This window comes from Miniopterus natalensis, chromosome 16 (genome assembly GCF_054644295.1).
Source record: "Miniopterus natalensis isolate mMinNat1 chromosome 16, mMinNat1.hap1, whole genome shotgun sequence".
In the NCBI taxonomy this organism is placed as follows: Eukaryota; Metazoa; Chordata; class Mammalia; order Chiroptera; family Miniopteridae; genus Miniopterus; species Miniopterus natalensis.
Genome location: NC_142096.1, coordinates 11,666,160 through 11,687,397, shown reverse-complemented (window position 1 = coordinate 11,687,397; position 21,238 = coordinate 11,666,160). Strand labels below are relative to the sequence as shown.

The 21,238-nt window shown below is 35.1% G+C and overlaps 1 protein-coding gene across 1 annotated transcript in view; it reads left to right on the top strand.

Moving 5' to 3' along the window:
* CSMD3 (CUB and Sushi multiple domains 3) overlaps positions 1 to 21,238 on the top strand; it is a 551,595-nt gene that overhangs the window by 314,738 nt on the left and 215,619 nt on the right. The window contains exons 18-22 of the mRNA XM_016224286.2: positions 4,243 to 4,430; positions 10,465 to 10,653; positions 13,346 to 13,462; positions 14,880 to 15,095; positions 15,336 to 15,524. Of these exons, the coding sequence (XP_016079772.2) occupies positions 4,243 to 4,430; positions 10,465 to 10,653; positions 13,346 to 13,462; positions 14,880 to 15,095; positions 15,336 to 15,524 (899 nt within the window). The remainder of the gene's footprint in view (positions 1 to 4,242; positions 4,431 to 10,464; positions 10,654 to 13,345; positions 13,463 to 14,879; positions 15,096 to 15,335; positions 15,525 to 21,238) is intronic.

The window sequence follows — 21,238 nt, the reverse complement described above, 5'->3', positions numbered from 1 at the left end:
GTCAAGTTTTGTGCCTTGAATGCTTCAGACAATTTGCCCCCTTTTAACCTTTCAGCCTATTTTCAAGTTGTTTTTTATTTGTTTAATGCTGTATCAGTACCATTGAGATATGTAAAATGGACCTTTAGCTTTAAACATATATGCATATTATGGAGTAATGGACCTGTGACCTTTAAATTAATGACTTCAGTTGTCCTGTATTTTGAAGCCTGTGAACTCTGCTGTGCTAGATTTCAAGAGGCAAAGGTGTCATCACACATTCAAGTCAATACCTTGTTGCAGCTAAGACAGTAACTCACACTACCCATATATCTACACTTACAAGTCCTTCAGAAAAATGACTATCAAATGAATGAGTATAAATGATTGGTTAGGTGAGTTTTTCCTAGGAAAATTAGTATTACGGATATTGAATTAGTATTACAAATTATTTGTACAGTGAAAGATTGGAATATCAATGACTAAAAGAATGAAGCTTCTGATCTGTGATTGGATCACTCTTGAGAAATCCAAACAGAAGGATCAATATAATTTCCCAATTATATTGTTGATTCCATCTCCCAACCTCTTTCTTTAAAAAAAAGAAAGAAAAAAGAAAGAAACCTCTGTAACCATCGCATTCACATGGTAAACATGTAACTATATAAATACTGTAGAACTATGCTCTGATGATTTGACAGGCATCACACACACACACACACACACACACACACGCCCATGAGATTCTTGAGTGGAGCTATTTGAAGGGAAAATTATTTAAATATCTTCAATTTCTTCTTTCCTATGACCCTTTAAAGGTATGAGATTTTGCTTTAGGGCTGTCTGCACTCCCATGTACTTTGTCAGAAAACTAGTTCCTTAAAATAATCCACATCTTAAACAGCTGTCACGTGGTTAGTAGTAGCTCAGTAGCAAAGCCAGTTGAAAAATAAATGAGTTTTATCCATTAGGGAGGTGGCATAAAATAGTTACTTTGAAATCAGGCAGATGAAATCTCTCACTTCCTTGTTTTGTGACCTCATAGTATCCTGGTGCTTCATTTTCCCCTTGAGATTGTTTTAAGAAACAAGTTATCTCTGAAGTATATAACAAGAATTATGTTCTTGAAAAAACTTATTTTCTTCTGAATTCCAGCCAAGCTCTTGTAAGGATGCTGCCAACTCTTTAATAGTTCCTCTCATTCTGAGAATATATATTTTATATAGAATTTGATGCCAAATAATTAATTGTATTTATTACAGTTATATCACTTGCTTTCTAGTACTCATGAATAGCTTCAATTAATTTGGTTGGAAATGAAATTTAAAAGTATCAGATAATATAATTAAGATGGTGGCATAGCTATTTGGTTTATTTTTTCCAATATTGTCTAGTGCAGCAATTGGTTAGAATAAATTTACAGAAATAAAACCTAATAAAAACCCCACATTATAAATACGATAATCATTAGTTAGCTTCTTGAGATTGTCTCAAGTAGTTTGTCAATGATGTCTTCAGAAATACAATTTTGTATCAAATACAAAACAGAGTAACAATAATGCCAATGAACATATGTGATGTTTTTAGCATTTATCTCTTCCTAACACAGCCAAACACAGTTAACAAGTCTTATCCTTAGATCTGCAGAGACATTTTTCTTTGTCTTCCCACAGTTCCTAAATTTTCTCGATATATGGCAACTCCTAACTGAACTCATCCTAAGCCTGTTTCTTTTCTATTCCTTTCCATTCCTTTTCCTGTCCTCAACTACTTGACCACAAGCTATCAGTATCAATTTTTTTTTTAAGTCAATGAGAAATACCACAATTTCATCAGAATGGGTTTAAATTAACACCAAGAATATTTTTAAAAGATAAAAATTGAGTAAGATTAGATTCAGCTTCATTTTTTAATATCATCTAGAGGTTTTATAACATATATTTATGATAAACAATTTGTTACTGTTGTAAACAAATGAACATTAGATTGAGGCAATTTAAGAGACATTTATACAATTTTAAAACACAAAATGAAATTCTAATTATTGTTTAACCTAATTCCATTTCCTTTGTTAGTTCCTTAGGGCAAATTTGTGATGATTTTTTTATATAAAGTTCACTCCTACTAAACAATGTTCTCTATATCACCAGCTAATGGTCCTGTTTTATTAAGAATTAAGTCTCTTTATGTTTCAGTTCAAAGTAATCCCAGACTCTTCTGTGCATTTTAATTGGGTTATTATCAACTGACTAGCTATCAAAGTGAAGCTCCAATTTCCATACTACAATAGACGGACTACAAAACAACCAGCTATGGATTCACAATGCACAGTTGCCTGATTGTGCATTCTTATACAAATGCTGGTATTCCTATACATTTCCTATTCTAGGTTATATTGTTGGAAACGTTATTTTAGACAAATACAGTATAGTCCATGTTGCAAAATAAAAAGTGTGATAAACTTACGAAATCCATTTTACTAAGTGTGTTGCTTAACAGAATGTAAGAGTGGTACATATTGAAAGGTATTTCAATTGTACTCCTTAAATAGCATTAAATCACACACTTAATTTTGACTACTAACATGACATGTTCATAATCATATCAGATGTTTATTCTTATTTTTAAATTTTCCATTCAATTTGTTTTGACCAGCTTCTGAGTTTTATTTGTCTGCTTTTGGTTTTTTGAAGAATGATGTAATTTAAACTTGTGATGCTGCAAAGACCGGTAGGTATGACAGTACAAGTGATTATCTGAAAATTAGTGGGCATTTTGACTCAAAATTATTCTCTGAAGTATACTAGAGATAACTAGTTACTGAAAATGCATTGGGAGATACGTTTTAAAGGGTGAAAATGCATGGTTAAAACTGCAGTGTCCAAGTTGTTGAGTGCTTTTCTATCAAGTTGGTAACAGCCCTAGGGAAAAGAAAGATAATTTTGTCATTAAACTACATTGGTTCATTCATTTATATTGATCCAATAAATATTCATTGCATGTCTGCTGCATGCAAAGCATTGAAAAAACCAACACTGTCTGACCTCGTGAAGTCATAGACTCTTAGAGGAGACAGTTATTAAATAAGCAAACATAACTGTGATTAATGTCACAGAAGGCACAGTACATTGTGGCAATAAGTAGGGGAACTAACCTCCCCTATGAGGTCACTGAAAGGCTTCCTGAGGACATAGTTGAGCTGAATGAATACTGAAAGTTCTGTAGGAAAACCTTGGTGAAGGTAGAAGAATTTCCTGACCTATAGGATCATCTTGGACAAGGAAGGAAGAGCTTCAGTTTTCTATGATTCCATGTGGTTTTTCCACAGCTAAGATTTCTGATCCAGATTTAGAATATGGAATGATCTTGAAGTGCAAGGAAGGAATACAAAGTGCTATTTTATTAGTATATTAAGCATGTTAAAAGGAGCTCTGTATTGATTGCAGTTTATAAAATAATTGTATCATTTTTAAAAATTGGAAAATGATAGGAGCAACAAGTACCAAAAATCTAAAATAAAACCAGTCAGCACGGCATAGTAGTAAGGAAGAGATACTCGGGCTTAAGGCTTAGCTCTATCATTTTAATAAATGCAGGCCTGAGTTTTCTTACCTGCAGAGTATAACAGTAGGAGCTAATTTATACAGTTAGTGGAAGGATTAGATAAAATAATATAGATTAAGTATTTAGCAGAGCTTTAGGCACTTAGTAAACATCAACTACATCATCATTATTATTATCTTCTTACAATTAGAACCATTGTTTTGAAATGAAAACTATATAAAACTTAAAGTTCGAAATATTTGTCAAACAAAACCACTATATAAAGCAAAGGTCAGATTTGAAATGTAAGTTTGCGATTAAGATGATAATCTGATTTTCTGTTTGAAGATAAATATAAATCATATAGTTTTTTTTTCATAGAAATGAGGAAGGCAAAAGAAATGTGACTCCAAAAACCCCTCATTAGTGAAAAGGCCGTTTATTTACTGAGGACAATCCATAACATTTGAAAGAATTCTTACTTATAAGCAACCGATATAAACACATACCTTTTTAATGATAATTCTCCCTATGAATAAGAGCTTATAACTTTGGTCTTTCAAATGATGGGTGTCTTAAGTAATATATATTAGACAAACTAAAGCAAATTATAAAATGGTAAAAAGTTTTAAATAGTAATTGAAATAGCAACCTAAAGTATTATTTGCCTATACAGTGTGATGCTAATAAATATATTTCACATGTATCTCTTATTCTTAGATTTCAGACTGAACTAAATTATGATGTTCTGGAAGTTCATGATGGGCCAAATCTTCTATCACCCTTGCTTGGATCTTACAATGGCACACAAGTGCCCCAGTTTCTATTTAGTAGCAGTAATTTTATATACCTCCTATTTACAACAGACAACAGCCGTTCTAATAATGGTTTCAAGATTCATTATGAAAGTAAGTGTTGCCAAAATGTTTTTTTGATTTTCCTATTCTATTGTCCCTATATTTGATTTTACCATCGTATTATTTAGAGAACTAGATTTATTTTTTTTTAAATCTGAGCTCTCCTTGACCTATGAGAATGCTAATAGTTTACAAGTTGTATATTTTAATAAATTCTGCACTAAATTTTTCAACAATATCTAATATTGTTATGAGAGGAAATACAAGGAAATGTCAGAACTATCAAATAACAAATTTCTTTAAATGAGCTCATGTAATAGTTGTGATAGTCTGAAATATAACAATAGGCAGTAAATGTCAATCTAAGATGTGTATGAACATTGGAAAATTCTTTTAGCACTGATTTCATAAATTCAATGATTCTTTTTTATTTTACAGTAATGCATGCATTTTCCATTTAAAATATTTAAGTTTATTACTTTGTTTAAAATATTAAAAATAATATTAACATTGAAAAGTGACATATATACATATATTCAAATATGACTACCATAACTGGTCAAAGGCTATATATAAAAATATTTAATTAAGCTGTAATTTATAGTGTTTGAATCATTTTATAATAATCCCACTTGAAAGGTTATAGTTTTGTTCAAAAAGTCTAAAATAAGCCTTATGGTTTAAAATATTTTCATACTAGTATATACATAGAAACAAGTCTTTGTTTTATTTATAAACATCTGACATACATGTGCGATGTATTGCATAGGATGGATAAGTGTGTATATGCATATAAACTTATATATGTACACATTTTCATTTGGAAATACATTGCCAAACATCTTTGCATGAAAAACAGTTTTGGTGAAAGGATCTAACAGCACATTTTAGAGGGTTATTGCAAAATATATTTTTATCAAGTGCAAATATTTGTTATATCACTTCTTTTTATATTCAAGTCTCCTATGCCATCTCCCTTCTCAAAAAAAGATTTTCGTATTTGATATTTATAACTTTATATTTCATGTTGGGTGTCTCCAGTAGATCTGGGTAATGGGCTTATGAGTTTTTTAAACTATAATTAATATATATCCATTGCTTTTTTTCTCTTTAATCTTTTTATCCACAGTATTGTTTAATTATATTAGCTTTCCTTTATTTAGAGCTTTATGGCTTGGAAGTCTATATCCTAAACATTCTAAAACACAACAAGAGAATTAACACATACTTGGGAATTCAAATGAACCAAAGGACCTCAGTTGAGATCTTTAGTTTAACATGTATTTGTTAAAGCTGAATCAGCATAGTCTGACTTAATTAATTTCAAAATTAATTCTTACTAGTAATTAATTTTTATCAGTATGCTACAGATAGGCAGACACCTTTTCTTTTAGTCCATTGTTATATCCTAATTCCAGTTAATCACATTGAATCCCACAGCAGCCAAGGTATGTGGTCTATATCATGTGTCCGACACAGGACTGTTTTAAAGATTTAATGAAGCTACACATGCAGTGTTGTTATAACAGCTAACTTGCAATAAGGGGCTTAAATAATACCTGTTTCCTATAAACCTAATCATGAAAAATAAAAATGGGAAGTCAAGTTTAAATTTATTCATTTGCTATAAAAGAATAAATTGTTCGTGACACTTGTTAAAGACAGTAAAGCAAACTTATAGTACAATGGGGTTTTGTATCACGGAAGAGGGATTGAGTTCAACTCTGACTACAAGTGGTAATTTATAGCCAAGGAGCAGGATGGGAATCAGTGGGTAGAAATTGCTTAGAAGGAACATCAGGGTAGGGGCATTCTGGCTTGACCTACTGGACAGGCTTTGTGCTGAAAGCAGGCCAGGGTGACAAGATTGAGGGTGAGGGAGGAGGGATTCGATCATCCATCAAGGGAAGGGGATTATCAGTAAACTGATCCAACAGGAGTTTTGCTAAAACTGGACTAAATGGGCCATGGGCAGAGTCTAGGGGTGATGTCTAGTCAAAAGGAGGGCTCAGAGGAGCCTGCCAAAGTTTGATCAAGGCAGAGAGTCTTTGTTACACTCAGCGAGCTTGTCACCGAGAGGCCCCTGGTGACATAGTCAAAGTTATTATTGAGGGCTGGTGCCTAGAAAGGCGAGGCAGAGGCTGAAAGCGAAGAGAAGTTGGTGAGAGACACTGGATGTTGTTTTTGGTCATGTTTGGCCGTAAGCAATAACTTTCTAATGAAACTAGTTTGTAAGAAGTAACTTTTTCTCATCTTTATTCTATTTATTCTGTGGTTTACCTACAATTGTGAAATAGTACCTAGCATTGGAAACACTTTCTTATCAGGGAAACAAACAAAAACCTTTTTCTGTTATCACTTTACTAACACAGTTTTCAAGCTGAAAATAACCAAGCTATCTTTTTAAAAGGAACGATTCACAAACCTACAAATCAGTAGAATAAAACTTTAATCATTATATTAATTAAAACTTCAAAAATATATTTGGTGTTTGGTGAATTTCTATTTTTTAAAAGTTAAATCTATTTAAAAGAGAAAACTGGACTTCAGCAGACTAACAGCCTATGGGAAGGAGCTTTTGCAATGCTACACTACTTGCACCCCACACTTCCACTCTATTCCCTTTCTGGGGGCACTTTTTACCCCATTCTGTCTTTCTCTCAAAACAGAGAGATTGCAAAAACTGTGCCAGTAGGGTAAGATTATTTATAGTTTTCAAAACACATTAAAAATAATAACAACATAGAATAGACTTTAGGAAGATAACCCATCTTTTGTTTCTGTATAGTTTTCCCCTCCCCAGGAAAAATCACTTTTGTTGATTATGGTGTACTTCTTGAAACACTAATGTAATTAGCTCTTTGGGATCTGAATATTACATAAAATTGTACATTTATAAATGGGTACAGAACAAATCCATAGCTACAGACCCATCTCTAAAGACATATTTTCATAATGAATAGATATTATTCTCTTTTCCCAACAATGGAAAACAGTAGACATGTAAAAGAATGTACAATTTAAATAGCAGTTGTTATATTTAAAGTCAATAGGAGGTGATAGAGAAACCCAGACTTAAAATGCTTAAATATCTTTATTACATATGTCAAAGTAAGAAAGGTCCAAACCTGTAGAGGATTTTTATGAGTCTTTATTAGTTTGGGTTTCGGAGATGCAGATGGCAATCTGCAACTTCTTTTATGCATTTAGGTGAGGAGGGAAAGTAAGGGAGAAAACCTGGAGGTGGGAGAAAGCGAGGTGGAGACTGGGTTACGGCACAGCTCATAAGATGAGGTGCTCTCTTGAGGGTGCTTAAGCTAATTTCAAAAGGGGTGCGAACTTGTGTGTGAAAACAATGGACAGGGCTTGCTTAAGAGAAAGAGAAGCCTTTTACTAAAAAAGTCAGGTGGTCACTACCCACCACCACCTGCCCAGATAGGAATTTATAATCAGACCAGCCTGGGAGCTTACTTTCCATAGCACCCCTTTTTCGTCCACATACAGATAAGCAGAAAACCTATTTTGAGATTTTACTTTTGTTAAAACAAGTTCTAGAAAATAAAACAAATGAGAAAATGTTAATGACATCCATTATAATGACATGAACTTCTGAAACTTTTGTACGTTTCCAAAATTTAAGAATCTTCTCAGCCTGCTTACCTGGCAATCACATTGTGACCTTGATGATTATTTGTCTGTAAGTCCTACTGCCTGTTTGTGATGCTCTCTCTGAGTTTCTAAATTTTGCAGCACGTCCGTTGCCTTGATTTCTTTGCTTGTGAGTCAATTATGAAACATTCCTTTAGACGCATTCTGTGACTGCTGGCTGTGTGCAGCGCAGTAGGGAACATGAAAGGAACCATCATCTCATTTCATCTATCAGTAGGAACAACAAGGACAAATCCAGTGATTAACCTTAGACTCTTCACTGGCCTCTACTCCGAGTAATCTGAAAGAATTAAAATAACTTTTGATTAATTAAATTTGCTTGATCTTGCTTTTTTCATCATTTACATTTTCTCTGACCTCTTCAAACCCCCATTTCCTTTATTTATTTATTTATTTATTTATTTATTTATTTATTTATTTATTTATTTTAATATATTTTCACTGATTTCAGAGAGAGAGGAAGGGCGAGGGAGAGAGAAACATCAATGATGAGAGAGTCATTGACCGGCTGCCTCCTGCACACCCCCGGCCGGGGATGGAGCCCGCAATCCAGGCATGAGCCCTGACTGAAGTTGAACCCCGATCTCCTGGATCCTAGGTAGCTGCTCAACCACTGAGCCACGCCGGCCGGGCTTCCCTAATTTCTTAAGATATCCCTACAACATAAGAGCTGTGAATAAAGGGAAGATATATGCGCTGGAGCGCTGGAAGATCAAGACTTCAAGGAGAGGGGATCCGAGATTGTCTGTTAAAGATTGAGACAATTGGGTAAAATAAGGGGAAAATTGAGGGTATTTGTGGCAGAGAAATGAAGTGTAAAACTAATGAGAAGACGTACCTGACAAATGACCGTGGGGAGATAATGGAAGTTAAGGACATTGAGTTCAATTTGGGAGGCTTAAATTTAAGGGTGCTGACTTTGAACTTGGTGCCATTAACAGTAGGGTACAAAGAAATGAAATAACAGGTTTTAGGGATGTATTTGTCCAAAATTGTATATAAAATAGACTGGAGATGACAGATACTGAAATAAAGGCCAAACATGATTGTTTGTGGTATAGACTTGCGGTGATGAAGGCCATGAGTAGGGTAAGGGAATAAATGACATTACGCTTTCCAATGAGGGTGAATATTTTGTGGAGGAAAAAACATTCTGAGAGGGGTTCAGGATGAATGAGGATTTCAGTCTTGGGTGCCTAGAAGATGAATGGTCACATTTAGAAGAGGAATATCGCAGGTCAAAGTAATTGGGCTGAACATAAATTTTTCTGACACATTTTAGTTTCTCATTAAAAAACAACAACATTCAAATGAAATGAATATGGCTGATAAATATATTTAAAACATACAACTTACCTCTTTAAAATTGCCCTTAGGCTTTTAAACATTATTTTACCTTCAGTTTAAAATTGGGTAGTTTATACAAATAAATATGTTCCCATGAGAATGGGATTTAATATGATACATAATTTTTAAAATGCTAATTATTATTTTGGAGAATATAAAGTCAGCTCTTTTTAATTGTCTAAATCTCCCTTTTAGGAACAGTAAGATAATTATTTATTTTACCCTATAAACCAGTTCTCAACTGGGGGCATTTTTGCACCCCAAGGGACATTTGACAATATCTAATGATATCTTTGATTGTCACGACTGCAGGAGTGCTATTGGCATTTAGAAGGCTGAGGCCAGGGATGCTGCTAAACATAATGCAAGCACAATACAGTTCCACAGAAAATAATTATTCAGCCAGAAATGTCAACAGTGCCAAGATTCCAAAACCATGTCTTATGAAAGGGAAAGGCATAGTCATGATATGGTCTCAGCTAGAGATTATAAATCTCAAGGAGGATTATCATCAGGGGACACCAAAGTACACTACAGGTTATTGAAAGTCCCATCAAGTATCCACCAGAGCAGTTGCACAGTTTTACTTAGAAAGATACTGGTGGTCACATTTTCCTATATGGCAACATGCCTCTACTCTTTTTATATATATTTTCTATCAAAATGATAAACTTCCAATTTAAAAGTTGATTAAAAATTTAAAAACACATTATAAATATTAAGTATAATATCGGTTATGGGCAAGGGCTCCAGAGTCAAGTCACCTAACATATGAACTTTTCATGAAAAAATTAATTTCATAGGCTATAATTACATATATATATAATTTATAATACAAAGTTTGATAATTATGTATTTTCATACGGTTCTTATATAACTAAATGACCTGAATTCGGTCTTCGTGGGATGTCAAAGGAAATATCAAAACAAATTTGTTAAGTCAATAGTTGGCTTTAAAATAAAACTATAAACACATTAATTTATTAGTAAAAATCATTCACAATTGTGTGAAGATAGAAATTTATTTCAGCAAATCTGAATCCCATCAAGCTTACTCTTTTTTTCCCAGGTGTTACAGTGAACACCTATTCTTGCTTGGACCCTGGCATACCTGTCCATGGCCGTCGCTATGGTCATGACTTCTCCATCGGATCTACTGTTTCATTTAGTTGTGATCCAGGATACAGGCTGAGCCATGAAGAGCCCCTTCTATGTGAAAAAAACCACTGGTGGAGCCATCCACTTCCAACCTGTGATGGTAAGAATTCATTCGATATGAAAAAGAAGCTGATTTATAAACCAAAAAGAAATCAATATAGTATTTATATAAGATGAGAGTTAACATAACTATAAATATTTTGTATGTTTAAATGAAATCTTGAATTTGGGCAATTTTATATTTTCAAACGATTACTAAAGAAAAGAAAGAATGAATATTGATAATCTGTCAAACATATCTCAGGCATAAGGATGCTATGTGAATTTTTTAAATGTGCTGAGGTAATCATTTTAAGCACATCTGGTGCGTTTGGACCTTTTGACAAAATCGCATTGCAAATGTCAAATTGGTATCAGATGAATGCACTGATGGAGCAGAGCATTTACCCCCTGCCTAGGAAGGCAACATGTACCAATTCAAATGCTACTGACTCCCCAGCACAGTGGCAGTGCACCCAGACTGCCCTGTGGAGGCAAGTTGCTGGTCATGACGAATAGGATACTAATGTCCTTGGTAGTTCTTTGTTTCCACGGAGAGTAAGTCAGAAACACTTCATTGTCAGAAAAGACACGAAACTACAGTGGAAGAAACTGCTTCCTTAAGATTAGGAAGTGCTTTCATACTTGCTTTATTATAAAGCACACAATGTAAATCTATGCCCTATTTAGTTCTGGGCTTTAATTTTTATTTATAACACTCTTTCCAGCTTCTATACTTATTTTTTTTTCCTAAGTGGAGGATCACATCATTCATTTTATGATTAAATTTTCAAGTGCCATCATTTTTTAGTACTGTCAGTGCCATCATTTTTTAGTAACAGCTTTAGCCCAATTTATTTTTATAAAGAGGTTTGAGAAAAATCATCAGCACCTCTTCCCTGTATTCGGTACAGCACCATTTATAATAGTCAGCATTCTTGTGATTGTAGGTGACAGAAACCCAATTCTAACTGTTTTAAAACATAAAAGCAGGATTTGTTGTTCAACTACTCTGATCTTAGAAAGTCAGAGGTGGTGTACTTCTCATAACTAATTACAATCCTGAATTCACACCTCAAGGATCCTAGGCTTTTCTATATATATTCACAATTTCTTTTTCCTTTCAATTGAATTTACTGGGGTGACACTGATTAACAAAATGATACAGGTCTCGGGTGCACAATTCTACAACACGTTATCTGTACACTGTGTTGTGTGTTCATCACCCCACGTCAAGTCTCCGTCCATCAGCATAATTAGTTTCAGTTGCAGGCAGGCTTTTTCCACTCTAGAGACTGGTGGTGGCATGTGCTGTCAGGAAGATGGAAATGTCTAGCCTCATAGTATCAGAATCCGAGAAGGATGAGTTTTCCCTTGTTCTTCCACATAGAAAAATCCCAGGAAAGGTCCCTGAAAGGTCCATACCTGGACCAGTTACCATAGTAAAGGAGAGACATCGACTGCCTTGGACTTGCCCAGGTCATGTGTCCATCCATCCCCGTGGTTGAGGCAAATGATAGAGGTGTGAAGATACTGCGTTTGCCAGGCCCTGCTAAAGCCATGTGGTTGGCAAGAGTAAATTCACCACGATAGAAAGGTGTGGAGGCAATGTTATCAGAAAAATCAGAAGTTTAAAAATAATGCCGAAGTATACCAACATGCTTCAACTTTATTAAAAATAAAAGTGAATATACCTAGTATTCCCAGGAGCAACACAGACCCTCATCATCTCTTGTCAGTATGACAACCGTCAACCTTAAATTTGGTTTCCAACTTTTTCACTCCAACCTCTGTCCTTCGCACTGAAGTTGTCCCATGTTATACCCCATGTCAAAAATACTTAGCAGGTTGATGTTGCCTAAGGATGAAATTTTAAATCACTAATCATGGAGCTTTGATCTTCAACCACATGGCTTCCATCCTTTCCACTTCTGGGGGTTTAAACCGCATGACCAGTGATATGCTAGGGGAGGAAAGATCACCCTGGGGGCAGGTTCCCCCTACAGTACTGATAAAATTATTTGGTGTACCCTATCCGCTGCGGTTTGTTAAATGTGGCAGAAGGTGTTGTAAATTCTGATTTGTTCTTGAATAAATGAACATTGAATAAAATTTAAATTTTTTTGACCTCAATTTATAAACCTTTATTTATTTTTATTATCTGGAACACCTACTTAAAATCTATACCTTCTCAAAAAAAATCTATACCTTGTTGTTCATGATATTTCCCAGAGAAATGCAGAATTCCAGAAGCAGCCTTCAAAATTTTCAGTTTACTTCCTGTTTTAAAAGCAATTCTATGAAGAATGACAAATAATCCCTTTAGGAATTTAAAATAAATAATTTTCTATAATTAACAATTTGTTCTCTTAAAGCTTAATAAAAGAGGGGCTGCTGAACAATTAATTACTTATGTTTAATTTATGACCAGTTCATGCAAATGTTGCTTATAATTAGAAACGTGTAAGTATGTACTTCAAATTCAAATGTGGCAGGTTGAGCTATATTCTGTTGGGGCCAGTATTAATTCTCCGAGGCTATTGCGCACCTTTTCTTCTCTATTGCCGCTGCAATGGATGGAAATGACTTCCTAGTATTGGAGGACGTCTTTACATACTCCTCTTATTACCAGAAGTAGCTTAAGCTAAGAAAATCAGACTTGTTCTGTTTCAAGGCAGGAGACATGAGGTTTGTTCAGCCTCTGCCTTCCTAGGTATGACTGATAACATGATTGCATTTCTTTGTATTTTCAGCATTATGTGGAGGAGATGTTAGAGGGCCCAGTGGAACCATCTTATCACCTGGTTACCCGGAATTTTATCCAAATTCTCTGAATTGTACCTGGACTGTTGATGTAACCCATGGAAAAGGTAATTTTCCTCATGCAATCTTAATTGGGCTACCCTCTGAATGTTTATTGTATCTATTTTTATTGCATTGTCCTTTATGATGTCATTTTGCATGAGCAAAAACAGATCAGTAGTAAAATATGCTAAAACAAAATTCAATTTGAGTAACTGCAACAGAGGATTATACTTACGTGTCTATAGTATTATAAAAAGCTCATGTTTTTACCAGAATACTGATAAGAAAGACTTACTTTCTTGTGTTAAACTGATGTTATCTGGAATTTGCATATCAACCAAATCTCAGACAGGATAGCTTTTGTCTCTGGCATAGCGTTAAGAGGTTGATTTCAAAAGTTTAAAAGTTTCTATCAAAAATAGGAAGATGGTTTGAAGTGCTGAGCCAATTGTAAAGCCAAAAGTACATGTTTAAATACACTAGAATATTAAAATGTTTATGATTATTTATTAAAAGTATGTTACCATATAAATTTGTAAACATTCTAGAAATATTTGTGTCTCCAATTTTCTATCAGAACTGCAGATATAACTCACATAATAGGATGGAGTGTACAATTCAGCTGTGCATATGGTGGATGTTAACAAATGTTCTTTGAACAAATAAATAAAAGGCCCTGTGGCACTAAATATGGTTCATTCATGTAACACAACCAAAATAGTAAATTAGCAATAGGAGCAATTAAGAAAATAACTTAACAGTGGGGAAAGGGCCACCCTAATGTATCAAAGCAAAAATAGATTAAATTCTTTACAGAAAATCTGCATGTGCTAATTTTTTTAAAAAAAGAGTTACTTTATTCATTAAAAAATTACTGAAATGACAGAAAAGTTTAATGAAGGGAGCTCTGGGTGTTGGTAATGTATATGTTGATTAGGGTGCATTTACAAAGGTGTGTTCAGTTTGTGAAAATTCAATGAGCATTTTTCAGTACATGTAGAGGTTGAAGTGTGTGAAAAACAGAGAGCCATTATATTCATGCCTGCTTTACATTTCTCTTCAAAATAGAGTTAAGCATTTTTGGAAGTCGGGCACTGTGTTGTTGGAGGGCTTTGCAGAAAATTGAAGGAAGCGTGTAAAATGTTTACCAGAAAGCTGCACTTCTATTATAAATTAAAAAATATAAATTTCCCTTGAAATGTTCAGAAAACTCGGGTTATTTCTTTTCCGTCACTGATTTTTAAATTTCATTTCCAGAAGTTTTCAAGATATGACTCACTGTCTCTCTCATAAGGACACTGATGGGGGAAAAAAGATAATGTTACACTATACACTCAGAAAATTTTGTAGCAGTGCCCCTCATTTCCAGAGAAATAAGTCACTAAGAGGGTCCTGGTTTTTGTTAGCGTGGCTCCTCTGATTAATTGCTCGGTGACTGCGTGTCGCCGATGTGCTTTGTGAGCCTGACTCTCCTTTCCCTAGGCGTGCAGTTCAGCTTCCACACCTTCCACCTGGAGGCCCACCACGACTACCTGCTGATCACCGAGAACGGGAGCTTCGCGCGGCCGCTGGCCCGCCTCACGGGCGCCGAGCTCCCTGCCACCATCAATGCCGGGCTCTACGGAAACTTCAGGGCTCAGCTGCGCTTCATTTCCGATTTTTCAATATCATATGAAGGATTCAATATCACATTCTCTGGTAAGAAAATAAAAAATAAAAAAATGTTCTTTTGGCCAAAAAAATCAGGTTTTTTAAAAGGATGAGCATAACTGATGTATGACAAAACACGGAAAGAAAGATAACAGAAAAGAAGGAAAAATAGTAAAGAAATAACTGTTGATACATTTTAAGAAAACTTTGAAACACCTTGAAGAAATAAATGAAATGCCTTAAAAGTGACTGCTATTATTTTCCTTGTTCTCTCCACCTAATTTACAGAATATAACCTGGAACCTTGTGAAGACCCTGGTATTCCTCGGTATGGGAACCGAATTGGGGTCAGCTTTGGGGTTGGTGACACTCTGGCCTTCTCGTGCTCATCAGGTTACCGGCTGGAAGGGACAGCGGAGATCGTCTGTCTTGGTGGCGGCCGACGGGTGTGGAGTGCGCCTCTGCCAAGGTGTGTGGGTACGTGGTCAGCTGCTTCATTTGCTTGTATGTGTAGTCACTGTTCGTGGAGCTGCATGGTTCGACCCCTTCGTTTTCTATAATCTGTTGAATTTCTTCATTTATTTCATATTAGTTATTTCAAGTGTTTTTTCTACTCGGCAATCTGATGTACCTCAGTTAACTTCTCAACTGCTCCATACAAGCAACCATCCTTCTAAATTTGTTTTCAAATGGTGGGTATAAGGAATGAATAGATAGATAGAAAATGATAGATGATGATATAGATAGCTAGATAGATAGATAGATAGATAGATAGATGATAGATGATGATGATAGATAGATAATAGATAGATAGATGATAGACAGATGATAGATGATTGATAGATAGATAGATGATAGATAGATAGATGATAAATAGAATCATATTTAGAGAACTTACAGAACATTACATTTTTGTATTCTATTGACAGTTGATTTTTTATGACTTCTGACTGAAGTTTTGACTATATTTTATAACTTGCAATTAACATCCATGAAAAATGATTACAAGGGAAAATGTGTCAAATAATTGATAATTTAAAGGTGATGAAGGTTTGTATTAACTCAGTTTAAGCGTCTATATAATTACTCTATCATTTAGACTAATTAAGCTGGTAACTTATTTCATGTTGTAAGATACAGAATGGCAATAATGAAAGTTGAGTTACGAAACAAGGGACAAAAAGTAGAACATTTATTGAATCCATGCCCCGGGGGTCATGTCATTGAAGCAATTGCAATGGTGAGGGTCTCACACTAGAAAGAATCACAAAAGTACCAAAGAAACTGGCTTTCTCTACAGTCTCTGAGCGAACCTCTTATCAGTCTTGTGGAGAATATGTCCGAGTTCAGAAATACCTACAGCATGCTCTTCTTTCATCTGCGTCAACCTATGCACATTGGGAATCATTGTGGAAAGAAAAGGAAACAATTAGAGGTCTAAGTAGTGTTTTAAAGAAAGCTAAATGTAATAACCTAGAGAACGCATTCAATTCATTGACTTTGTCGTTAGAAAAACTAATTTTGTTTTTTAGCCTAATATATCTTTACTTAATTTGAAGGTGACTGGGCCCTAGTACATATTAGTGCCAGAAAAGAAATATTTTACCTGAGGTAGTAATAAAAGCTAATATTTGCAGTGTTTGCTATATGCCTTGTACATGCTCTTATGAGGTTGGAGTAGGCACCCTGAGGCTCAGGAAGGTTAAATAACTTTCCCTGGGAGAATATATTAACTAAGTTTGTATTTGAAATAGGTTAGATGTGAAGCAAATATTTGCTATTTGCAAATAAGAGCCATCAAGAATAAAAGCATTAAATATGCCAGTGTGGTTCTGATATTCTGTACAAATCCCCAAACTGGTTCTTTCTGTTTGTTTGTTTTATTTTTCCCAGCACCATTTATCCCCTCTGTGCCCTCTTTCACCTGAACATGCGTGATCTCGTCTGAGCCCGAACTGGTTCTTGTTTACAACAGTGACATCTGTGGCTCTCAGGAAATACCACCATTTGGCAGCGTAGTTAACTGGAGGAGATAATTAAATGTTATTACTACTTGTAACTGAATTAGTCTCAGGAGAGGGTAGGATTTAATTGAAGTTGAAATAGACCGACAGAACCTAAAAGCCTTTGAAACGGGAGGAAAGGTCATTGTCACATTAGGCAAAAAGGTTTTAAAATTACTACTTCTATGTTTTCATAAAGTTCACGTGTCTGTTTGTTTTTGTATAAGGTATGAGTTGTTGCTTTTTCCATTTCAGTCTCATAATATTGAAAATAATCGCAAAAATTTTGTCTGTCATTAGCACAGAAGTTGATTTCTAATAAATGGTTTTATTGTTTGTCATCTGGTAATGCACTTAGCTAAGATATGTTTAAATGCACCTAGGGCTTTGAAAACAGACAAAAGAACATTGGAATAGACTAGAACTATCAAAAAACAGTGCATTTCACTAAGGAGCCAGTCAGCCTTAAGTTCAGTGGCACTAATGAGGGTAGGTTTATGGTGTGTCCAGGACAGTAGGAAGGGCTGTGATTATTCTGCCTAGTAAATGCATTCATCGCCTAATCAAGGGCATGTAATAAAACGAATTTCATTTTTTTCATCATTATTTCTGTTTTTAGCTGTTTTCTCTTCAGTTCAAGCTTACCAATTTCAAACTCAGCTCCTTCACTGCAGGATAAAGCAGCTGAAGTCAAACTCCTTCGTTTATTATACCAAGACAGTTGCCATGGAAATAATATAATGTTGTAAAATAAGCATCATAAATTAAATCCAGAACCAAGAAGGGACATATGGGTCAGGTATAAGAGAGTATGTTTATTTAAATAAACAATAGCCTTGGTAATCATAAAAAAATGTCAAGGTAAATTACTGAGAAAACGCAGAGAAAAATGAACATAGAGCTTTAGGGAGTTATTTGCAGAATTTAAATATTGCCCTGGAAGCAGGTTTTTGGGTGTTTTTTTTTAAGAAAAAGGAGTTAGAAGATTATTAACCCTCCCACAAACTAAATTTCTGGCTATCAGCCAGTTTTCTATAGCTCTGCATTGTACCCAAGTATTGTCTTCGTAGCCCCCTTGAACCCCAGCTCAGTTATTGGTATGCTCCGTGTGTGGGTAGCGTTTTTCCCCTCATGTGTTTTAATCAGTCTACAAAGACTGCATTTCCAACAGTGATGGATAGTTTTATTTCATGCACTTCTATACCTTTCTGAATTCGCACCCGTTGATTTTATTATGCTTGGCGGCAGAATTCTGCAGGCGTAAAATATTAACCTTTTCGTATCATGTAAATTGGGATCTCAACCGAATCTGATCTCTATTTTCTAAAAGAAATCTTGACTTTTGTTCAGGAAAACATTTTATTCTTTTTCCCCCCAGAGATTGCTCTGTTTTTCTGATAATGTACGATCATTTCCCACTCTTTCAGCCGTGGTATTTGAAACCCCTTGGGGTTATTTACCTGTAAAACACTGTATGAGAGCTTCCGCGCCTCATCATTGTCTCCTACCTGTCAAAGGAGAACCAGGTTATGCCTTTCCTACTCGGAAAAACTGTAGAAAGCCTCCTCTTGTTATGTATGATCCAGGCTTCATATGCCACCTTATGCCAAATTCCTTTATTTGTCTAATGCATGTTCACACGATCCTTGGGAGTTCGTTGAAAAGGCATCTCTCCTTCTTCCTTTTAAATGAAGACAAATAAAAACTATTTAGTGAATTTTATAAAACTGCAAACCCCCGCTTTTCTGCTGAGATCATCTCTCTCCTACCCACTTCCAACCCTGAGCATTCTTTCCCAGGAAACAAGGTCACTGCAACAGTCAGCTGTGACCACTAATGACACTGGTATCACCCTAAGGGGTGCGGGGTTAAAACAAAATGTTGCGATCCACTGGTGAAGAGAAAACTGTGCTAGTGAGGTTCCTTACAGTCCACATTTTCTTGTGACCTTGGAAAATATTAACATACTGTTGCAGGCTTTTGTCCTCAGGTACAAGGGATGTGTGACTTATTGGCTCATCAAAACCAAATGCCCTAGATATGGAAATCATATATTTGAAGAATCTTCAGCCTGTTAGTAGTCTGACAAAAAAGCTGTAATGGAGGGAGAGAAGAGTAATGACATTGCCAAGTGCTTCTCATGCACATGGCAGGGCTTCTGATACTACAAGGTTTTCCTCTAATTTACCCTTATCAATAATTTTATTAGGCATCTGTTAATATTCCCACTTTCAATATTGAGGAAGCAGTGTACAGAGAGGTGAAGTGACTCCCATTGTCACAGCTAGTAAATATAGATTTTTATAGCTTCCAAATCTCCATGTACTCACATCATTCTTTGTTTATTTGAATTTTCTCAGAGGTGTAATAGTGACAGATAATTAAGCAGCATGGCATTTTGAGAAACACATTGTCATTTTGTGAATGGCACAAAATTTTCTTCAGGGAGAAATGAGAATAGTTTGGGGACTAAACATAAAATTATGGTGTATGCTAAAGAATTTTTCCTTAAATTTATTAACTTAATTTTCAGGATAAATAGTTCTGTGATACTTCATTCATTCCAAATTTTTGAAGGCTTTTAAGAAACACTGTATTCAAGCTATGGGAGTTGTCCATAGAAATGGGGAATAAAAATAACAGCTGTCAAATTCCAGTGCATATCACGATATGATCTAGTTAGGGTTGGAATGACCATTTTCTTTGTACATGAATGACGATATAACGTTGAACACTTCCAAAAACTTTGTTATCTATTGCTTAGCATTTGTTTTTCTTAGGAATATGTGCCCCTCACTCTCCAAAATAAGTGCTGTTTATTTTGTGGATCAGAATTCTCTCATTAAGCTCTCTGACATTTTAGCTTTGAAAAACTCTAGACTCAGCCCTCTGAAATGTAGTTTTCATTCATTCATTCATTCATTCATCTAGTCATTAACTTACTACACTTAGTTTGCGTGGCAACATTGTCATGTAGTGCTAGGTGATGGACATATAACAAAGATGAATTAGATATTAGCAATTATTCTATTAGGACAAATTGATAGGTTCAATATATCTACTCTAAAACCCAACAAAAAATTAAATCAATCCAATTTAACAAATATTTTGTGAGTAGTAAGTTGGATGGCAAAGATGAGTATATAAACATACTCTCTCATCAAGGATCTCCTACTCTGCTGTAAGGGGAAATACCTAAGACTCATTATGACATCATGAGATGGGAATGATAAACCCACAATGCAGTAGAAAGGGATAACAATTTTTTTCTGGAAGAATGGGGAGCAGCTTCTCAAAAATGACATATTTGTAAAAATGAGCTGGATTTGCAAATATGAAAGGTGGTGAAAGCATCCTACGCAAAGAATATAACATAAGTCAAGTAGGTAAAATTAATGTGTTTACAGATCTGTTTTGGGTCTGCTCCGTTTTGAGTCCCAGCTCAATTATAGGTGTAGTCAATGTGTAGCTAACGCTTTCTTCTTTCTGTTTTTCAATCAATTCATGAGGGCCACATTTCCTCAAATGATAAATGGTTCTCATTTCACACCTTGTACTGTGTTTTTCAGAAGCCTTTGTATGTGGTTTATTAGAATTGATATATTAATATGTAGCAACTCTGCAATATTTCATATTTCTGGACGTGGGAAAAAGACAGCCTAGGTTTACAGTCATGGCTTCACAACTTAGTGGTTGTGGCAAGTTGGACAAGATATTTAACCCCTCCAACTCCCATTTGTAAAATGTAGATACAATTTTTAAAATGTTTAAGTTTATTGAGTTCCTACTATGGTGGGGCATTGTGCTAAATTATTTGCATGCATTAACCCATTCAATTGTCTCAGCAAGTAGGATGCACAAAGTATTAGTATCATCTCCATTTTTCAGATGAGACCAGGAAAAGTTACTTTACTTAAGTAGCTCTGTGCCCAAGATAACACAATGCCTGAGTTTTTACATTGTTGTAAAGAGGCCCTGCTAATTCAGCATGGATGAGCTTAAATTCATTCTTTTACATACAAACCAAATTAGAGGGCTTACTCCGTCTTGGAGAAATCTGAAGCCAAAAACACAGCATTCACTGTGGCTTGCTGCAACAGGACAAAGGGGGAACAAAATACGAGGCAGGAGGAGTTTGAATGATGGAGAATCTTGTATGCTATGCTTAGGCGTAACTGATACCAATCA